The sequence below is a fragment of the Ahaetulla prasina genome, chromosome 4 (assembly GCF_028640845.1).
Source record: "Ahaetulla prasina isolate Xishuangbanna chromosome 4, ASM2864084v1, whole genome shotgun sequence".
NCBI lineage: Eukaryota > Metazoa > Chordata > Lepidosauria > Squamata > Colubridae > Ahaetulla > Ahaetulla prasina.
In genome coordinates this window covers 121601763-121619363 of record NC_080542.1, presented here as the reverse complement: position 1 = coordinate 121619363, position 17601 = coordinate 121601763, and the positions used below count along the sequence as shown (strand labels likewise).

Below are 17601 nucleotides of genomic sequence, written 5' to 3'. Positions count from 1 at the left end.
GGCCGGCATGACTCAATGCCAAAGGCGCACGGAACGCTGAGTTAGATGGCCATAACATTTAATAAACGATCAAACAAACAAAGTCCATAGTGAGACATCTCTGATTCCCTCTTCATTAGAGCTACCAATGTCTTGGCTGCAACTGTCCAGACCGCCACTAAATGGACACAAATAAAGTGAATTTTCTTTACGTTTCTACCACCATCTAAGGATCACCCAGATTTCTGAAGTTTGTTCTGCTTTTTATATATAGGTAAGGAGGAGAGGTATACACACACACACTTATGTCCAGGAAGAATCTCAAGTCAACATTGCGCACAGATAATTCTTAATGGTATTGATACAGCCTAGGGAATGATCAGATAAAAAGGGTTGGGAAGATGCAGTTGCATATTAGGCACAAAAAGAAACAAAAAAGTTGCACCCTAAACTTTTCAGACTGTAGAAAGAGACAGCAAAGGATTTGTAATTTCAGATTTACAAGATTATGTTAATCTAACCTTACAGTAAAGTAGAATTAGATCATCTTGTCATGTGTTTCCTTTCTGATCTACCTGGTAGGATGAGAAAGAATCTGGGAGGGAAGGAGGGAGGGAGGGAGGGAGGGAGAGGGATCTCCTTCTCTTTTCCTGCTTTCCTTTCCTTCTTTTCATATTATTTGCTTTGTCCCCTTTTTTGCTCCTCCCTCTGGTCCTAACTTTTTTCTTCCTTCTTGTCTTTGGCTATGGGAATCTGGAGGGTCTGATAAGAAAAGTCAAGATGGTACACATGTCGATGGGTTGAAATTCTGGTCATTTTGTGTCTGTTTTATGTGTATCTGGACACTTTTTTCTTTTTGCCATAATCTGGGTGGGGGAATACCCTTTTTCTTCCATTTAACTCTTTAGTAAGTGTTCATTTCTTTCCTCTCCAAATGAATTATGCACAGCTTTGTATAATTTTGCATTCTTGAAAGTAAGGTAAGTAAATAAATAAATAAGGAAAATAAAATTGGGCAGTTAGGTCTCTGATTAGCTTTTGACTTAATTTTTGATAAGTAGCCTAGTAATTTTTTGCAACAATATTATTATACAAAAGCTTCTAAGTTCATGGAACATTACACTATTAACTAATATATTTGGTTCATTTTCTCCTTCTATTTGTTCAGAATTGGAAACATTCAATGACTAGATTTTGGAGGTAAGTTTGTGGTATGCCAATTAATTAAATAATTATTTGCAGTGATTTTTGTACAAGATGTATAGCTTTGTTTGCCTTTGGTGAAATTTAAATAAAATGTGGCAATTTAAAATCTAATTATACTGTATAGTTAAAATTAGTGTTAATAGATTTATATCATAGAGACCATATTATAAAACTTTTAAATACCTTTTAACAATCTGTAAAGGAAGATTGTAAACAAGTACATGATTGTAAAATGTAGTACACAAGATGAATGAAATGTTGATAATTGTGACAGTCATTGACAAATTGTGGTTTGGATGATAAATGCAAATATACTGTACTTGCACTGATTAACTGATTTGCATATATAACATGATTAAATAAAACCTAAACAATTTATTTTGTCAAGCTTTGTTCAATTTTGTCTCTGAAGTTTCTGTATTTGATTTCACTTTATTCAATCAATTCATTTTCAGTCTCTAATAATGGATATATATATATACCGGTATATCTTTCTATGGGTCTGCAATTTAGGACAATTCTTGCGACACCTGAATAGTGGATTGTAGTCTACTGTTAAAGTGATAATCTTGATTTTAAGGGTTTTTTAAACAACAAAGTTGTTTAAGTTGTTTAAGTTAACTTAATAACTTTAACGTTATTGCTCCCATTCTAACCAGTTAGAGGTATTTTTCCTACTTTGACAACTTGGTTTAATGAAGGAGATGCACATTTTTAAATACTTTTCTAAATGGACCCCAAATTAGTACATGTTGCTTTCATTCCTCCCATTTAATCTTTACAACAATCCTCTGAAGTAGGTTTGTCTGATAGATAGAAAGTAACTGCAGTTTATATGATAACAGCAGGAATCCATAAATTTATTCTCCAATTTATTGGAGGAGTACTTCAGATCTAATTTTGATGCTGTCATACATATTAGACTTTTTGCAGCCCCTTTTGCAATTATCTTCTGATTTTAGGTCTTCAAGTCCTTTCACCTTCTTTGATATCCATAATCTTTTTTCTTAGCTTTTGATAAAATACTTCATTTATTAGGAAATGTTTCACCTTGCACATCAGTTCTGGACATCTATGGGGTGATTTCCCTTTTAAAAGCCTTTTGTCTTTCAAATCTGGACATGCTAATTATCGGTGTTCAAAGAAATCAGTCAAACCTTATGATAATTTCTTGGTTTAACATGCTGTCAAGGACCAAGACAAATCAACTTTGGGACTGGTGTTAAATCTTATGATTCTACATATATTCCTATGCCCTTATTTTCAGAATCCCTCTTCTTGATCTTGCTTCCGAAGGATGCTAGGCATTTCAAGAACATCAGGAGTAGTACAAATCTCCATTTATGTTTTGTGGAATATTTTATATTTTAAATGCTAAATACTGTTATTCCCCACCCTTTCCTCCTCTTTTGCTTTCTCTTCAGTGTCTACAACTACTATTTCTACTATGATAATTTGTGTACATGTGGGAGCAAGATGGGCAAATGAGTAAATGTGTATCATGACCTTACATTGCAAATCATATGATTTATGGAGTCCAGGAGGAAAAAAATGGTGAACTGAAGACAGCTCTGTTAAAAGTGGAGCCAAGGACAATGGTAGGAAACAAAGTTGGTGAGTAGATCTGTTCATGGAACCTCTACAGACAAAGAGGGGATGGGAAATTGCCCATATGCCTTCTGAACAGGTGTTCCTTGTGAGCAGGCCAGAAGACAATAGTCCCTGGCAAATCTTGAGTACTGAGAGATAATCATAATAGCCATTTTGTTCACAACCATGGTCAGCATCTTTTAAAGCAAGGGTCTCTAACCTTGGTCCCTTTAAGACTTGTGAACTTCAACTCCCAGAGTTCCTCAGCCAGCTTTGCTGAGAGTCCCTCAGCTTTGCTGGCTGAGGGACTCTGGGAGCTGAAGTCCACAAGTCTTAAAGGGACCAAGGTTGGAGAGCCCTGTTTTAAAGGACACTAAGTTTTGCAAACTTCCTTTTGTAATGACTTTTTGCTGTAACTGAGACTCACAAGAAGATACATTATAGATGCGTCTATAGATAATGGATGGGATATAGGATGAAGATATCATTGGTTGTAAACTAAGAGAAGGTAAACTGTTAAAAAAATGGTTTGTACTTGTGATGAAGTTCAGTAGTCATTTATTTATATGATACTTTTTGCTCTCTACACTATCCTTATGTTCTTATCATATCTTGGTATGTTTTTTATCTTTTCTTTCTTTTTCCGTTTTTTTATTCTCCTTTGTCTTTTTCACTCTTTTTATTCTTCGTTTGCATTAGATTTTACTATTGTAATTAAAATCCTTAATAAAATTATATATAAAAAAGTAAACAACATGATTTACATATTGATCCAATTATATCAAGGTAGTGTGATACAAAATTTTTCATCTTTGTATTTTATAAGTGAGCACTATTATTGTCCTAATAGTTTCCTCTTTTAAAAGAATGTCACCACATGCTCGTACTTACTGGCATATTCACAATTATATGCTAGTTGTGGGTTCCTTTCCTATCTTTTTATCTGCCTCTGTTTTGTGTCTCCAACAGATTGGACTTAAGTATCAATGATTCTGGGACACAACATCAGCATCAATTTCTTGTTGACTGGAAATTATTTGCCATTATTTCTTTCCAGATTATTTTGAACTTTAATTTACAACCCAGATATTTCCTGGTAATACCTGATTCAAAAAGTAACTGGCCAAATCTTTCTTAACCTTCTTAGATCAATTTAGAATCAAGGTCACCTAATCTCTTCATTCTATTAAGGTTTTCTTTTTTTCTTGTTATATAACTCTCTCATCTCTTCTAAGCTTATGAGTGTATCATTTTATTTCTTCCTCTTCTTTATCAAAAAAGCTTTTCATTTATTCAGCATGAAGGCCTTTTCACGTAATAGCAGCAAAGAGCTTTTAGGATCTTTGTATCATTTCTATCCATATGTGAATGCCATTCATTTGGTGGGGGGGAGTGAGTCATTAAAAAAAAAAAGTATCCTAGCCAAACAGATAGAAAGGAATGGAAAGGAACTTTTAAAAGCCCATGCTGCTAATTTAATAATTTCTGATAGTCCTGGAGAATCTTGCCCAAACCAAGCTTCAGGTATAGGGGAGATCTATTTCCACAAACAAATTTTAAAAGTGAACATCTTCACACTTCAGGCAGGTAGAAAGAGGAAATAAGATCCCAGGCTAGGATAAAAGTTGCCCATCATCCTTTTTTTTAATTGTTTTATTTTTTTTAAAAATCAGATTCTTTCAAATCTAATACCTTGTATACCTTGCAATGAAGTATGAGTGTTGTTGTTATATTTTATATTTATTACAAAAATTATTAAGAGGAACAGAATAAATAGCCACCTAAAATAAAAAGAAGATAGAAAGGATCAGAATGGATAAAAAATAAAATATCAATCAATAAATAAAGACCTTACAATAATCATAAAATCTAAAATTCATCATTTCAGTCATTCATAGTACTAGGCTTGTTATTTCCTCTCGAGAAATAAGTAGAAATCTCTATTAAAAACTCTGAACAAGATAGTAATATTGGTATCATTGCTATTTGTCATAGTTCCAAGGGTGAATGCATGTAATCATGTAAAGGAAAAAAAGAGAAGGAGCTTTGCAGGAGAGAACGAAACAAAAAGAATAAAATCCAAAAAGACAGCAAAATCAGTAAAAATAACATGGGGAAACTACTTAAATTCCCTCCCATTATAACCAATTGATGATTGCATCAATATATTTATACATATTGAAATTATTTCTAATCAATATATATATATATATATATATATATATATATATATATATATATATATATATATATATATATATATATATATATATATATATATATATATATATATATATATATATATATATATATAATTTTATATAAATTATAAATTATTTTCCCCTCAAAAACTATGCTCAGTGTGTCTGAGTTTGTCTTGTCTTGTGAGTTCAGTTATATAAGGGAGATATTCTTACCTAAATGCAGTCAAGTATCTGCACTGTTAGTTTTGCCATCCTGTTTGGCTTTACAGTCTGATAATCTCAGTAAAGATCTCTTTTCCAATATTGAGTTAAACTTGTTCTAATGGCCATATATATTATATATCTTATATATATCCATATATAAATTGTAATGTTTATTTATTTATTTTATACATATGTGTTCTGGAGCAATTACTAGTAGCAAAAAATGAAGATTTAATTCAAAATTGTTTGTTTTTTTAAAAAAATAATGCTTTGTATTTTTTTCCAGTACTTTTGAGGGCTTTTTTACTTGACACCTTATATGACAAAATATTCCTTCTGTATCATAACCTTTCCAAGCATTATATATTATATGATTTACCTATTTTCACAATGATGGACTATCTATAAAACATTTTATATCATTTTTTTCTTCAGTTATAACATGGAGTGAATTTTTATTGAATTTTCCTCATTGTTGCATTGCAATTATTTCTTTAAATTTTCATATTCACATTATTATATACATTTTTTAACCAAAAGGTGCCTGTCAACTGTCACCATTGTGCCCACCGCTCAGTGCCTAAAGGTCCTTGAATTCTGTTTTTTGAGGAGTAGAGGATATGTATTTTCTTGTGAAAATGTCCTTTAAAACAGTGGGAAAGCTAGATACTTTGGCATTCGAAGGGAACTTCCTGAAAGTGCAGAAAACACCCCACTAATTTTGTGTGGTGATATTCACTCCCAGGCTTATTAACACTTTACTCTCTAAATTATTGCTACCAACCTGCCTTCCATTGAGGACCTGTATACTGCACGAATCAAGAAGAGGGCTGTGAAAATATTTGCAGATCCCTCGCATCCTGGACATAAACTGTTTCAACTCCTACCCTCAAAACGACGCTATAGAGCACTGCACACCAGAACAACTAGACACAAGAACAGTTTTTTCCCGAAGGCCATCACTCTGCTAAACAAATAATTCCCTCAACACTGTCAGACTATTTACTGAATCTGCACTACTATTAATCGTTTCATAGTTCCCATCACCGATCTCTTTCCACTTATGACTGTATGACTATAACTTGTTGCTGGCAATCCTTATGATTTATATTGATATATTGATCATCAATTGTGTTGTAAATGTTGTACCTTGATGAACGTATCTTTTCTTTTATGTACACTGAGAGCATATGCACCAAGACAAATTCCTTGTGTGTCCAATCACACTTGGCCAATAAAATTCTATTCTATTCTATTCTATTCTATTCTATTCTATTCTATTCTATTCTATTCTATTCTATTCTATTCTATTCTATTCTATTCTATTCTATTCTAAAGCTATAGTAGATTGTCTGTGATCCAACCTTGACAAAGTGCTTCATTTCCTGAAAATGAGTTGCTCCTTCTTAATAGACTTCATGCAAACATGTCAATCAGCCTCAATGAATAGGTAAACTTGAAGATGCTTTATTGAAGCCACTCCACAAATACAGCTTTTATTAATAATATGAAACTTTGCTGTTTTTGGCCTGCTTGTCTTGACAAAAAGTAGGGGGAGCTGTTGTGGCTTCACATGCTCATTTCAAAGCAGCAAGTAAATGTGAAAGGATCCATAGCTGGATTGCTTCATTAAGCTGCACAGCCATAGAAGTTTGCAATAAAAGAGGTAGAAATAGGAAGACTAGTTTCAGTCCATCCCCACACATAAGCATATCTGACCTTTATTGGTTCTTGCTGCCAGAAAAGAGGTATCTTGAGTTTAGGGAAAGGGTGAGGTGGGGGGGGGGTTATATTTTTGCTGTCATGGTTTTTATTAGTGTTGATCCTTGTTAAGGGAGAAATACTGTAACTAGACCACATACGCTGGTAGTGAATTACACAATTGATCCAGCATCCTATATATTCCATAGGCTTCCTTTCTTCATATAGAAATTGAAATGCAAACATTTCACACAGTTTTACTGCTTTTAGTGGGGGTGTTCTTGTGCTTTTCTGCCTTTTTCTTCTTTGTTCTGCAAATATGATGCTTTCCACATCTGATTAAATCAGATATGCACAATTTTCCAGACCAAAAACTAGATTGATCCTTTGACTATTGAGGGTTATGCTCCAAAATTAATGAGAGGGAAATGATTTCACCTTCACTGAAATTCAATAAAATTCTGCATAGTTAATAAGATTAGTTTTCAGTTATGTATTTATTAATTTTTCTGCATTATCATCTTGAAAATTATGTTTGGGCAATAATTTCTGGAGGTTTCTGGGCCCACACTCAAGACCAACTAAAGCAAACTTTTCTGTGACATTTTAGATAATTTAACTTATTTTTCAGATGCATTTATATTTGCCATAATAATGTAATTATAGTTTTTAGGGATAAGTCATTAAATAATTAAAGAAAATGTTTTTTAAAGTGTGTTATATATTATTTCAATTCTCAATTCTGGAATGAAAATAGAACCACTGTTTCCTTTCTGGATGCTTTCAGAAGACATAACATCTATCATGTTCCTAACTCATGCTACAATGAGGGTGCTGCCACAGAAGATACTTTCCTGTACCAGGAAAAAAAAATTGTGTTCCCAGTGGAGTGATTTTATATTGGATCATGGAAATGAAGTTATCCACACACATACCTGTTTATTAAGCATTTTACATCAGAAGTGCATCCATAAGACATCGTAAAGAGTCAATTAAATCAAAGAGAATGGCTAATAAAAAAGTAGAACATCATCTATCCATTTCTTCTAAGCATAAATTCATAATAATTTCTTCCACCCAACACTATCATGTTGGCGAGTAGTTCTTAAAAATATCACACATTCTAAACCTTTGCTTGCAATCATACTTCACCCTTGCTAGCCTAGATCTCAGATTCCATACGTCACTGCTGGAAAGAACACGAGATAGTGACTCTAGTCATTATGCAGTGTCTGAGGATGTTAGCCTAGGAATATTTATTCAAATGGCATAAACTGCTTGCTCATGGTGAAAAGGCCTATTCTTTCCACTTCTTATTTAAAACAAGAAGCAAATAATAAACATGAAGTGTGTGGGGGGGGGGTGACTTCGGCTGGAGACAAATGCTTTTTATGAAGAGCTGAAATTAAACAGGCATCCTGAAATGTATGAATAAGATGTGGTATAAATCATATTGAATTTTTATTAAAAGCTTTGTCAGTTGTTAAAATCAGTCATAGGGAGCTGTTGGTCATGAAAAAGGATTTTGAGAAACTTTGAAATTGAGATCTGAATGCCAGAGATGATGGAAAACTGGAGAAACAAACACATCTCCAGTATCTTCTACATTTCTCTTCTGTCTACTTAAAACCTGCTAGGTTCTCATTTCTCTAAACTTGCAATGTTATGGCATGATATACCGTGGTCCTTTATATTCATCAGGAGTTTGATGGATGTGCAATAAGAATGGATAGCTGGGAGTGGAGAACTCAAAATTAAAATCCTAAGAGTGGTGAATTGCCAGGAGATTTATTTTTTTCCCTTGTCATCCTTGCAATATATTATTCCCTTTGTTCTCTGCTTATTAATTCTTGAGTCGTTAATGGCATAATTTACTTTGCAAATTGCAATCATTTTAATTATTCATTTGTAAAACTTAAAGTGTTAATAAAGCAGAGAGAGTATTTCAAACCAGGGAATCCTCTTTCCAGATAAAGAACAGCCAATGGCCATGCAGTCGGCATCTGGAAGATGTTGAGTGATTTTAATACATGTCCAGAATATTTTGAAGTTTTCCAAAGTCTTCTTGAGAACTATTTCACAGAACAAATCCTGTCTTCCTAAAGCATCCTGCACAATTAGCAGAAACTGTTTTGTTAAATATGTGCTTGTGTACCCTGTTTATTTGTTACACCATACGAGAATATATGTAAACTCAGGGTTAAACTGTGAAATGCTCTCTAAGCTTGGTTGTTTTCTTGTAGACATTTCATGATAAGGTAGCATCATCAGAGCATTGATAATGTTACCTACTCAGTCATAAAATGTTTGTAAGCAAACAACCAAGTACAGAGAGCATCAAGGACTCCATATTTGATATATATGTAGGATTGACATGAAATAAGGATGGGTTTTTTTGGTGTTATCTAGTTTTGTATAAGCAAATAAGCAAGCAAACTAAGAAATACAATTGTAACATAGAAACAATTAAAAAAAATTAGGAAGTTAATACTTCATTTAAAAGACTAAAATAATGTTATAAAAGTCATAAAAGAGGAGTGTGAGACTGAAAAAGGAATTCAACTCTTTTCAGGGACAAATTGAAGGTTACATTTCCAACAATAGATGGGATAGAGGGCGAAACCAAATATTGTGTAAAAACAATGGTATTCATTTATTTACTTGTTTATTATAAATATATTCCACAAATCTATTCTATATATATGTAATAATGATCCTATTATGTCATATGAAAGATTACAGATTCTTTGGAGGAATTCTCCAGAACAACTAGACACAACAGTTTTTTCCCAAACACCATCACTCTGCTAAATAAATAATTCCCTCAACACTGTCAAACTAGTTACTAAGTCTGCACTACTATTAATCTTCTCATTGTTCCTCTCACCCATCTCCTCCCACTTATGACTGCAGGACTGTAACTTTGTTGCTTGTATCCTTACGATTTATATTTATTATTTCTTAGTATGATTTGGTTGCTTATTTGTACCCTATGACTATCATTAAGTGTTGTACCTTATGATTCTTGACGAATGTATCTTTTCTTTTATGTACACTGAGAGCATATGCACTAAAGACAAATTCCTTGTGTGTCTAATCACATTTGGTCAATAAAGTCTTGTCTTGTCTTGTCCATTCCATTCCATTCCATTCCATTCCATTCCATTCTATTCTGAGACCTGTACACAAGATTTTGAAGGGCAGCTATGGTCTTCAAATTGAAAACTAGACATTCATCAATTTCAATTTTTCTAACAAAAAAAAAGCAGGCAACTAATTGTAATACGTGGTTTCAATAGATGAGTACAGCATATATCTAACCTGAAAAGGTGATAATTAACAAGTTCTAAAAGGAAGTGCAAGGTCAAGTACAGTATTATTATTTGCTGGGTGACTTTTGTGTGACTTGTGTGACTCAGAATACTCCATTAGGTGATTCATCTAAGAGTTAATAAATTCAGTCCCATCTAGTCATCTGGAGTGGTGAGAAGTTGTAATTATGGTGACCTCAAGAAACATGAAGTCTTGCTTGGCCCATGCCATTAGGAGGGAAAAATGGGAACAACAATATTTCTACACTTTCCCCCCAGTTCTTAAAAAAAACCCACAATCCCTTCCATTGAAAAAATGGGACACATTTTTCAATGCAGATATTGACCTCACTTAGACAGGAGGCCCCTTGGGGAAGTGTTACTAGGTCAGAAAAATCCCTGCATTGTTCTGGGTAAGCACACTAATCTACCCTCTTTTTCCCCTTCTTTTAGGTCTACTAAATTTCTACAGAAGGTAGAATTGGGTACCTTGAATTAGAACTCCATCGTCAGAGATCAAAACTGCCTGTTTGTTATTTAGAAGATCATGGACTATGGTATGAAAGTTTTTAAAGAAAATAGCAAACATTGGCAGATGATATAATGTACATTATTATATCATCTGCCAATGTTTGGCATTAGTGATACATTCTTGTAACACACTTATTTTGACCCTCAGATTCCAATGGGTTTAATTAGAATTGGTCTGCACCACAAGAGGATTGCTCAAGTAAAGCTTTCTTATTCATGTAATGGAAACTTTCACTGGTCATACCTTTGCTTCCTATTAATTTCAGCCATGGTGATAACATCTTCAGATTTTAGGAAGAATGAGTTGTGTAGATCCTTGAAAGCACATGAGCATCATAGTCAATCTGAGTCTATGTTACATATTCAGATTAGAATAGAATAACAGAGTTGGAAGGGACCTTGGAAGTCTTTTAGGCAGGAAACCCTACATCACTTCAGACAAATAGTTATCCAATCGCTTCTTAAAAACTTCCAGTATTGGAGCATTCACAACTTCTGAAGGCAAGTTTTTCCACTGATTAATTGTTCTAACTGTCAGGAAATTTCTCCTTGGTTCTAAGTTGCTTCTCTCCTTGATTAGTTTCCACCCATTGCTTCTTGTCCTGCCCTCAGGTGCTTTGGAGAATAGCTCCCTCTTCCTTGTGGCAGCCCCTGAGATATTGGAAAACTGCTATCATGTCTCCCCTAGTCCTTCTTTTCATCAGACTAGACATACCCAATTCCTGCAACCGTTTTTTATATGTTTTAGCCTCTAGTCCAGTAATTATCTTTGTTGCTGCACTCTTTCTAGAATCACAACATCTTTTTTTACCTTGTGGCGACCAAAACTGGATGGATGTAGTCAGTGGTGGGATTCAAGTAATTTAACAACCGGTTCTCTGCTCTAATGATTTCTTCCAACAACCAGTTTGCCAAACTGTTCAGATAGTTAACAACCGGTTCTCCCGAAGTGGTGCGAACTGGCTGAATCCCACCACTGGATGTAGTATTCCAAGTATAGCCTTACCAAGGTGCTATAAAGTGGCATTAATACTTCACACGATCTTGATTCTATTCCTCTGTTTATGCAGCCCAGAACTGTGTTGGCTTTTTTGGCAGCTGCTGCACTTTGCTGGCTCATATTTAAATGATTGTCCACTAGGCTTTCAAGATCCCTCTCGCAGTTACTATTATTGAGCAAGGTACCACATATGCATTTCGTTTTTCTTGCCTAAATGTAGAACCTTACTTTTTTCACTGTTGAATTTCATTTTGTTAGATAGCGCCCAATATTCAAGTCTGTCAAGATCCTTCTGTATCTTAAGACTATCTTCTGGAGTGTTGGCTACTTCTGCTAGCTTGGTGTTGTTTGCAAATTTGATGAGTTCCCCATCTATCCCCTTGTCCAAATCATTGATGAAGATGTTGGAGAGTAGTGGGCCTAAAACAGAGCCTTGAAGTATCCCACTGCGTATTTCCTTCCATGTAGATGTAATTCCATTGAGGACTACATGTTCAGTGTGGTTGGTCAGCCAGTTACAAATCCACCTGGTGGTAATAATGTCTAACCCACATTTTTCTATTTTATTAAGTAGTAGGCTATGGTCTACTTTATCAAATGCCTTACGGAAGTCCAAGTAAATTATATTGACCGCATTCTTCTGTAATTTTGTAATTTTGTCAAGGAATGCACTAAGATTTGTTTGGCATGATCTGTTTTTGACAAATCCATGTTGGCTTTTGGCAGCTGCTGCACTGCTGGCTCATATTTAAATGATTGTCCACTAGGCTTTCAAGATCCCTCTCACAGTTACTATTATTGAGCAAGGTACCACATATGCATTTGGTTTTTCTTGCCTAAATGTAGAACCTTTTCTCTATATTGAATTTCATTTTGTTAGATAGGGCCCAGTGTATAAGTCTGTCAGGATCCTTCTGTATCTTAAGACTGTCTTCTGAAGTGTTGGCTATTCCTGCCAGTTTGGTGCTGTCTGCAAATTTGATGAGTTCCCCTTCTATCTCCTCATCGAAATCATTGATGAAGATATTGAAGAGTAGTGGGCCTAAAACAGAGCCTTGAAGTATCCCACTGCGTATTTCCTTCCATGTAGATGTAATTCCATTGAGGACTACATGTTCAGTGTGGTTGGTCAGCCAGTTACAAATCCACCTGGTGGTAATAATGTCTAACCCACATTTTTCTATTTTATTAAGTAGTAGGCTATGGTCTACTTTATCAAATGCCTTACGGAAGTCCAAGTAAATTATATTGACCGCATTCTTCTGTAATTTTGTAATTTTGTCAAGGAATGCACTAAGATTTGTTTGGCATGATCTGTTTTTGACAAATCCATGTTGGCTTTTGGTTATTGCTTTGTTTGCTCCTAGGTGTTTGCTGATTCGTTGCTTGATTTTCTTTTCCAGAATCTTCTGGTATAGAGAAGATAAATCTGTAGTTTCCTAGATCTTTTTTTTTTTTTTTGCTTTTTTGAAGATGGGAACTTTTCAGGTCTTTTCCAGTCCTCTGGCAGTTTGCCAGTGCTCCAGGATCTTTGAAAGTTATAGTTCAGTGGTTTTGAGTTCTCATCTGCGAGTTCCTTCAGAACCTTGGGGTGTAATCCATATGGTCCTGGTGATTTGAACTCATCTAGGTTAGTAGACAAGTGCTCACTTGCCATCTCTTTCCTATTTTAACTTGTGTTCCTAATCTGTTTTTGAAAGGCAACGGACCATTTGTTTCCTTGACTTTTTTCTTGTTTTTAACATGTTGGAAGAAGCTCTTTTTTTTTGGTTATTTTTTACTTTTGTCACAAGCCTTTGTTGATTGTGAGCCTTAACTTTCCTCACTTCATCTTTGCAGGCTCAGGCTATTTGCTGATATTCTGCCTTAGTTATTTGCTTCTCTTGCCACTTTTTATATTTCTCCTTGTCCTTTTTGTTTTTTAGATTTCTTTGACAAGACCTACTTTCTATTAATAATCTCTCTCTCTCCCCCCTCCCCCTCTACATACATACATACATACATACATACATATATGTAAATCTTTGGCTATTTGGGTTTTCTCCCGCGTAAAATTGGAAATGTCTTGGCAAAGTTTCAATGAAGTCTCATTTGTCATCTTCAGGCTGGTGTCTTCAGCTTCGTGCTTCTAAGAGCAATGTGTGATCGCAGCTGTTTCTTCCTTTTAAATGCTAGTGGGGGTTTGAACTGATTGGTTGGGAGCTTGACTGTGTTCTGATTGGGTGGAGGTGTGTTCTGTTTGGGTGGGGGCTTGGTTGTGCTCAGGTTAGTTTGAGTTGCAGGGGGATTTGAGTTGGTGAGATGCATTGCTGTTGTTTGGCTTAATGTTCATGGTCGTGCCACATCTTCATGGTGGGTGTCAGTCTGCTGCATGTATGGATTGGAGGAGTTTGAAATGGCTAATGATGCAGCTGTGGTCTGGCTTCTGGTCCGTGGTCGTGCTTCATCATCGGTGTGGGTTTGAGTCTGCTTTCTGCGTGCATGTGAGGTGGTGACAACCTGTGTGGCCCTCGTGAATGTGGGTCATGCGTCATACTTCATGTTAGGGACTCATTTGTCGATAAGGGTGGGTTTCCAAATGGCTGGTAGGCGGGAGGTATTATCTCGTTTATTCATGCTGTGTGGGCGTTTTTCTATCTCAATGGCTTCTCTGATTATTCTGTTGTTAAAGTGTTCAGTTTTGTCAGATAGTTCTGGTCTTTTTAAAATCAATTTTATGTCCTGTGGCTTCCCTGGACCAGGGAAGAAGTTGGTTCCTCTTTTCTGACTGAGTTCTTATGTTCTTCAATGCGTGCACTTATTCTTCTGTTGGTTTGTCCAATGTATGTGGTAGTGCAGGCGGTGCATGGGACTGGAACGGGTCCAGATAGACAGTTTCATCCAGGTACTGAGGGAGCTGATGCGCTACCACACTCTCGACAACCTTCGCCACAAAACGAAGGTTGGAGACCGGACGATAATTAGATAAAACAGCTGGATCCAGGGAAGGTTTCTTGAGAAGGGGTCTCACCACAGCCTCTTTCAAGGTGGTAGGGAAGACACCCTCCCTCAAAGAAGTGTTAACAATTCCCTGAAGCCAGCCTCGTGTAACCTTCTGTGTGGCCAGTACCAACCAGGAGGGACACAGGTCCAATAAACATGTGGTTGCATTCAGCCTCCTCAGTATCCTGTCCATGTCCTCGGGAGCCACAGTGTCAAACTCCTCCCAGATGACAGCCTCAAGATCCACCTCCATCATCCCGTCCGAATCTACCCAATCTGTATCCAGCCCATCCCGAATCTGAGTGATTTTATCATGCAAATATTGTCCAAAATCCTCAGCACGACCTTGCAAGGGGTCCTCCCTAGCTCCCTGGGTAAGAAGGGAGCGGGTCACCCTAAACAAGGCTGCTGGGCAATTATCTGCCGACGCAATAAGAGCGGAGAAATACTCACGTTTCGCCGCTCTTATCGCCACTAGGTAGGTCTGAATATGAGACCTTACTAGTGTTCGATCAGATTCAGAATGGCTGGCCCTCCAGCCACTCTCTAGGCGTCTTTTCCGGTGCTTCATCTCTCTCAGCTCCTTGGTATACCAAGGAGCCGGTCGAGATCGGCGCCGGGTCAGAGGCCGCAAAGGCACGATGCGGTCCAAGGCCCCCGCCGCCACCCTTTCCCAGGCGGCGACGAGTTCTTCAGCCGGGTTGTGAGCTAGGTCCTCAGGAAGTGGCCCAAGCTCTGTCAGGAACCTCTCTGGGTCCATCAGGCACCTGGGACGGAACCAATGTGTCAGTTCCGTCTTCCTGTGGTGTGGGTTGGCGGTTCGAACGTCCAACCGGAGGAGCGAATGATCCGACCATGACAATGGTTGAATAACTTTTCTTTGCTGCCTGTGCTGATTGCAGGCCTCGATTTCGGCCCGGCTCCAGCCGATTCCAGCGGCGATGAGAATTCGGCCCGATTCCAGCTGGGGCATGGATTCCGGTCCGTTCGCCTGGTTATGGGCCCACCAGTTCCATCGGCGCTTTGTTGCGCCTGGCGAGGCCTTGTGGGCCGCGAGGCGCCCGTCCAGCGGCGTCCAGTGTTCTGCGGCCCCATCGGTTCCATCGGCGGCGGGCGTGGTGAGGCCGTGGTCGGAGATGAGGCCGGAGGCAAGGCTATGGTTTGGCTCCCTCTTCTGGCACTTTTGGCACATTACATCGTGCTTTGTTCATCTGCCTTTTGCTCTATGGCCTGCCTTCCTCCCCCCCCCGGACTTTTGACCATCGAAGCTGGGTCGTCAGGTATTTATACCCACGGGTTCCTGGACTGGACTGGACTGGATTGGACTATGGACTATGAACAGACTGACGGCCATTTCTACCTTATTAAGACCTTCTGTAGAAACATTTTCCATAGGTTTACCATGGAGGCTGCCGGCCTGTTTACCTGGGCTTATCATCTTCATCTGGTTCCAGCTTTATTTGTCCTCTTTGACATCTGGACATCCGTTGGAGGATCCATCTTTTAACGTCTTACCATCTGGGATGTTACCATCTTAGCACCCTCACCGATTCGTACTTTTCTATGCGTTACGCTGCACATGAACTCTTGCGCCTGCAGTGCCCCGCCTCGCAGGAATGGCCTCTCACTACCAAGGGCCGGCCTCAATGACGGGTCTTGGGACCCACAGAGGTGGCATGCGAAGAGGAAGAGCCTTTGGGGTTTTAGATAGGGCATTTTAAGGGGTGGGAGGTTAGGGCGGGTGTTGGGGTAGCCCGTCGGGAGGAAACCAGTCCCTGTGCTCGTGGCGATTATTTAGTGGGTTCGGAGGTTATGGGGGAATGTGTTCCTTTTGTGAGGTGGTTCCATTTGCACGGTAAGTGGGAGGGGCAGATATGGCGGAAGGGGATCGTATCGGTCTAGGGGTCACGCGTTCGATGTCTGCAAGCGATCGCGTGCCCGATCCTCTGACTTTTCCGTTCCCGGATGGTCAAGACCCTCAGAGCCTGGGCCTTCGTCTTATGTTATGCAACGCACGGTCCGTGGCCAATAAGGCCCCCCTAATACACGATCTTATCCAGGGGGGCCCCGCGGGTCTTATAGGCGCTACGGAGACCTGGGTGGGCACTGGAGGCGTGCCCTGGTCGAAATGTGCCCACGGGTTTCCGTGCATTCCATCAGCCGAGGCCCAGGGTAGGGGTGGGGGTGGCGGTTGCTATTAAAGAGAGTCTAGAGCCGAGGGAGACCACTGTCCCTCAGTTTGGCGGGTGTGAATCCCTCTTTGTGAGATGGGGTCATAGGTGTCAGATGGGCTTGCTGGTCACGTACCTGGCTCCTTGCTGCGTGACAGCTGCCCTGCCTGAGCTCCTGGAGGTGCTTGCCGGGGTGGCAGTGGAGACCCCCAAACTTTTAGTCATGGGGGACTTTAACTTGCCATCTGCCGGCTCGTCATCGACAGTGGCTCGGGAGTTCATGGCTTCCATGACGGCCTTGGACCTGACTCAAGTAGTTGATGGCCCCACTCACATCGGGGGTGGCACTCTGGATCTTATTTTTATCTCTGGTCAGTGGTTGAAGGATCTGGATTTGAGAGATGTAGTCATAGAACCTTTGTCATGGTCAGATCACTCTCTCCTTCGCCTGGACTTTCTGACCGCCACTCAACACCGCGGGAGGCGGAACCTAGCGTTGGTTCCGTCCCAGGCGCCTGATGGACCCGGAGAGGTTCGGACGGAGCTTGGGCCACTTCCTGAGGTCTGGCTCACGGCACGGCAGAGGAACTAGCCGCAGCCTGGCAGCGGGCTGCGGCTGGGGCTAGACCGTGTCGTGCCTCTGCGGCCTCTGACCCGGCGCAGATCCCAACCGGCTCCTTGGTTCTCCGAGGAGCTGAGGGGATGAACGCCGGAGAAGACGC

The 17601-nt window shown here is 38.8% G+C and overlaps 1 protein-coding gene across 1 annotated transcript; it reads left to right on the top strand.

Annotated features, from left to right (window-relative positions):
• Positions 1-36: 36 nt before the first annotated feature.
• On the top strand, positions 37-16292 carry LOC131197181 (uncharacterized). The gene is made up of 4 exons (XM_058180916.1): positions 37-253; positions 1148-1179; positions 2610-2799; positions 15611-16292. Exons 3-4 carry the CDS (start codon positions 2709-2711, stop codon positions 16213-16215), a joined length of 696 nt encoding a protein of 231 aa, XP_058036899.1. The 5' UTR covers positions 37-253; positions 1148-1179; positions 2610-2708; the 3' UTR covers positions 16216-16292.
• The last annotated feature ends 1309 nt before the right edge of the window (positions 16293-17601 follow it).

Coding starts and splice junctions, on each gene's coding strand:
- LOC131197181 (XM_058180916.1), top strand. CDS start 2,709: ATGATTTATGGAGTCCAGGAGGAAAAAAATGGTGAACTGAAGACAGCT. Junction 2,800..15,610: donor AATGGTAGGAAACAAAGTTG/GTGAGTAGATCT, acceptor TGCTGATTGCAG/GCCTCGATTTCGGCCCGGCT.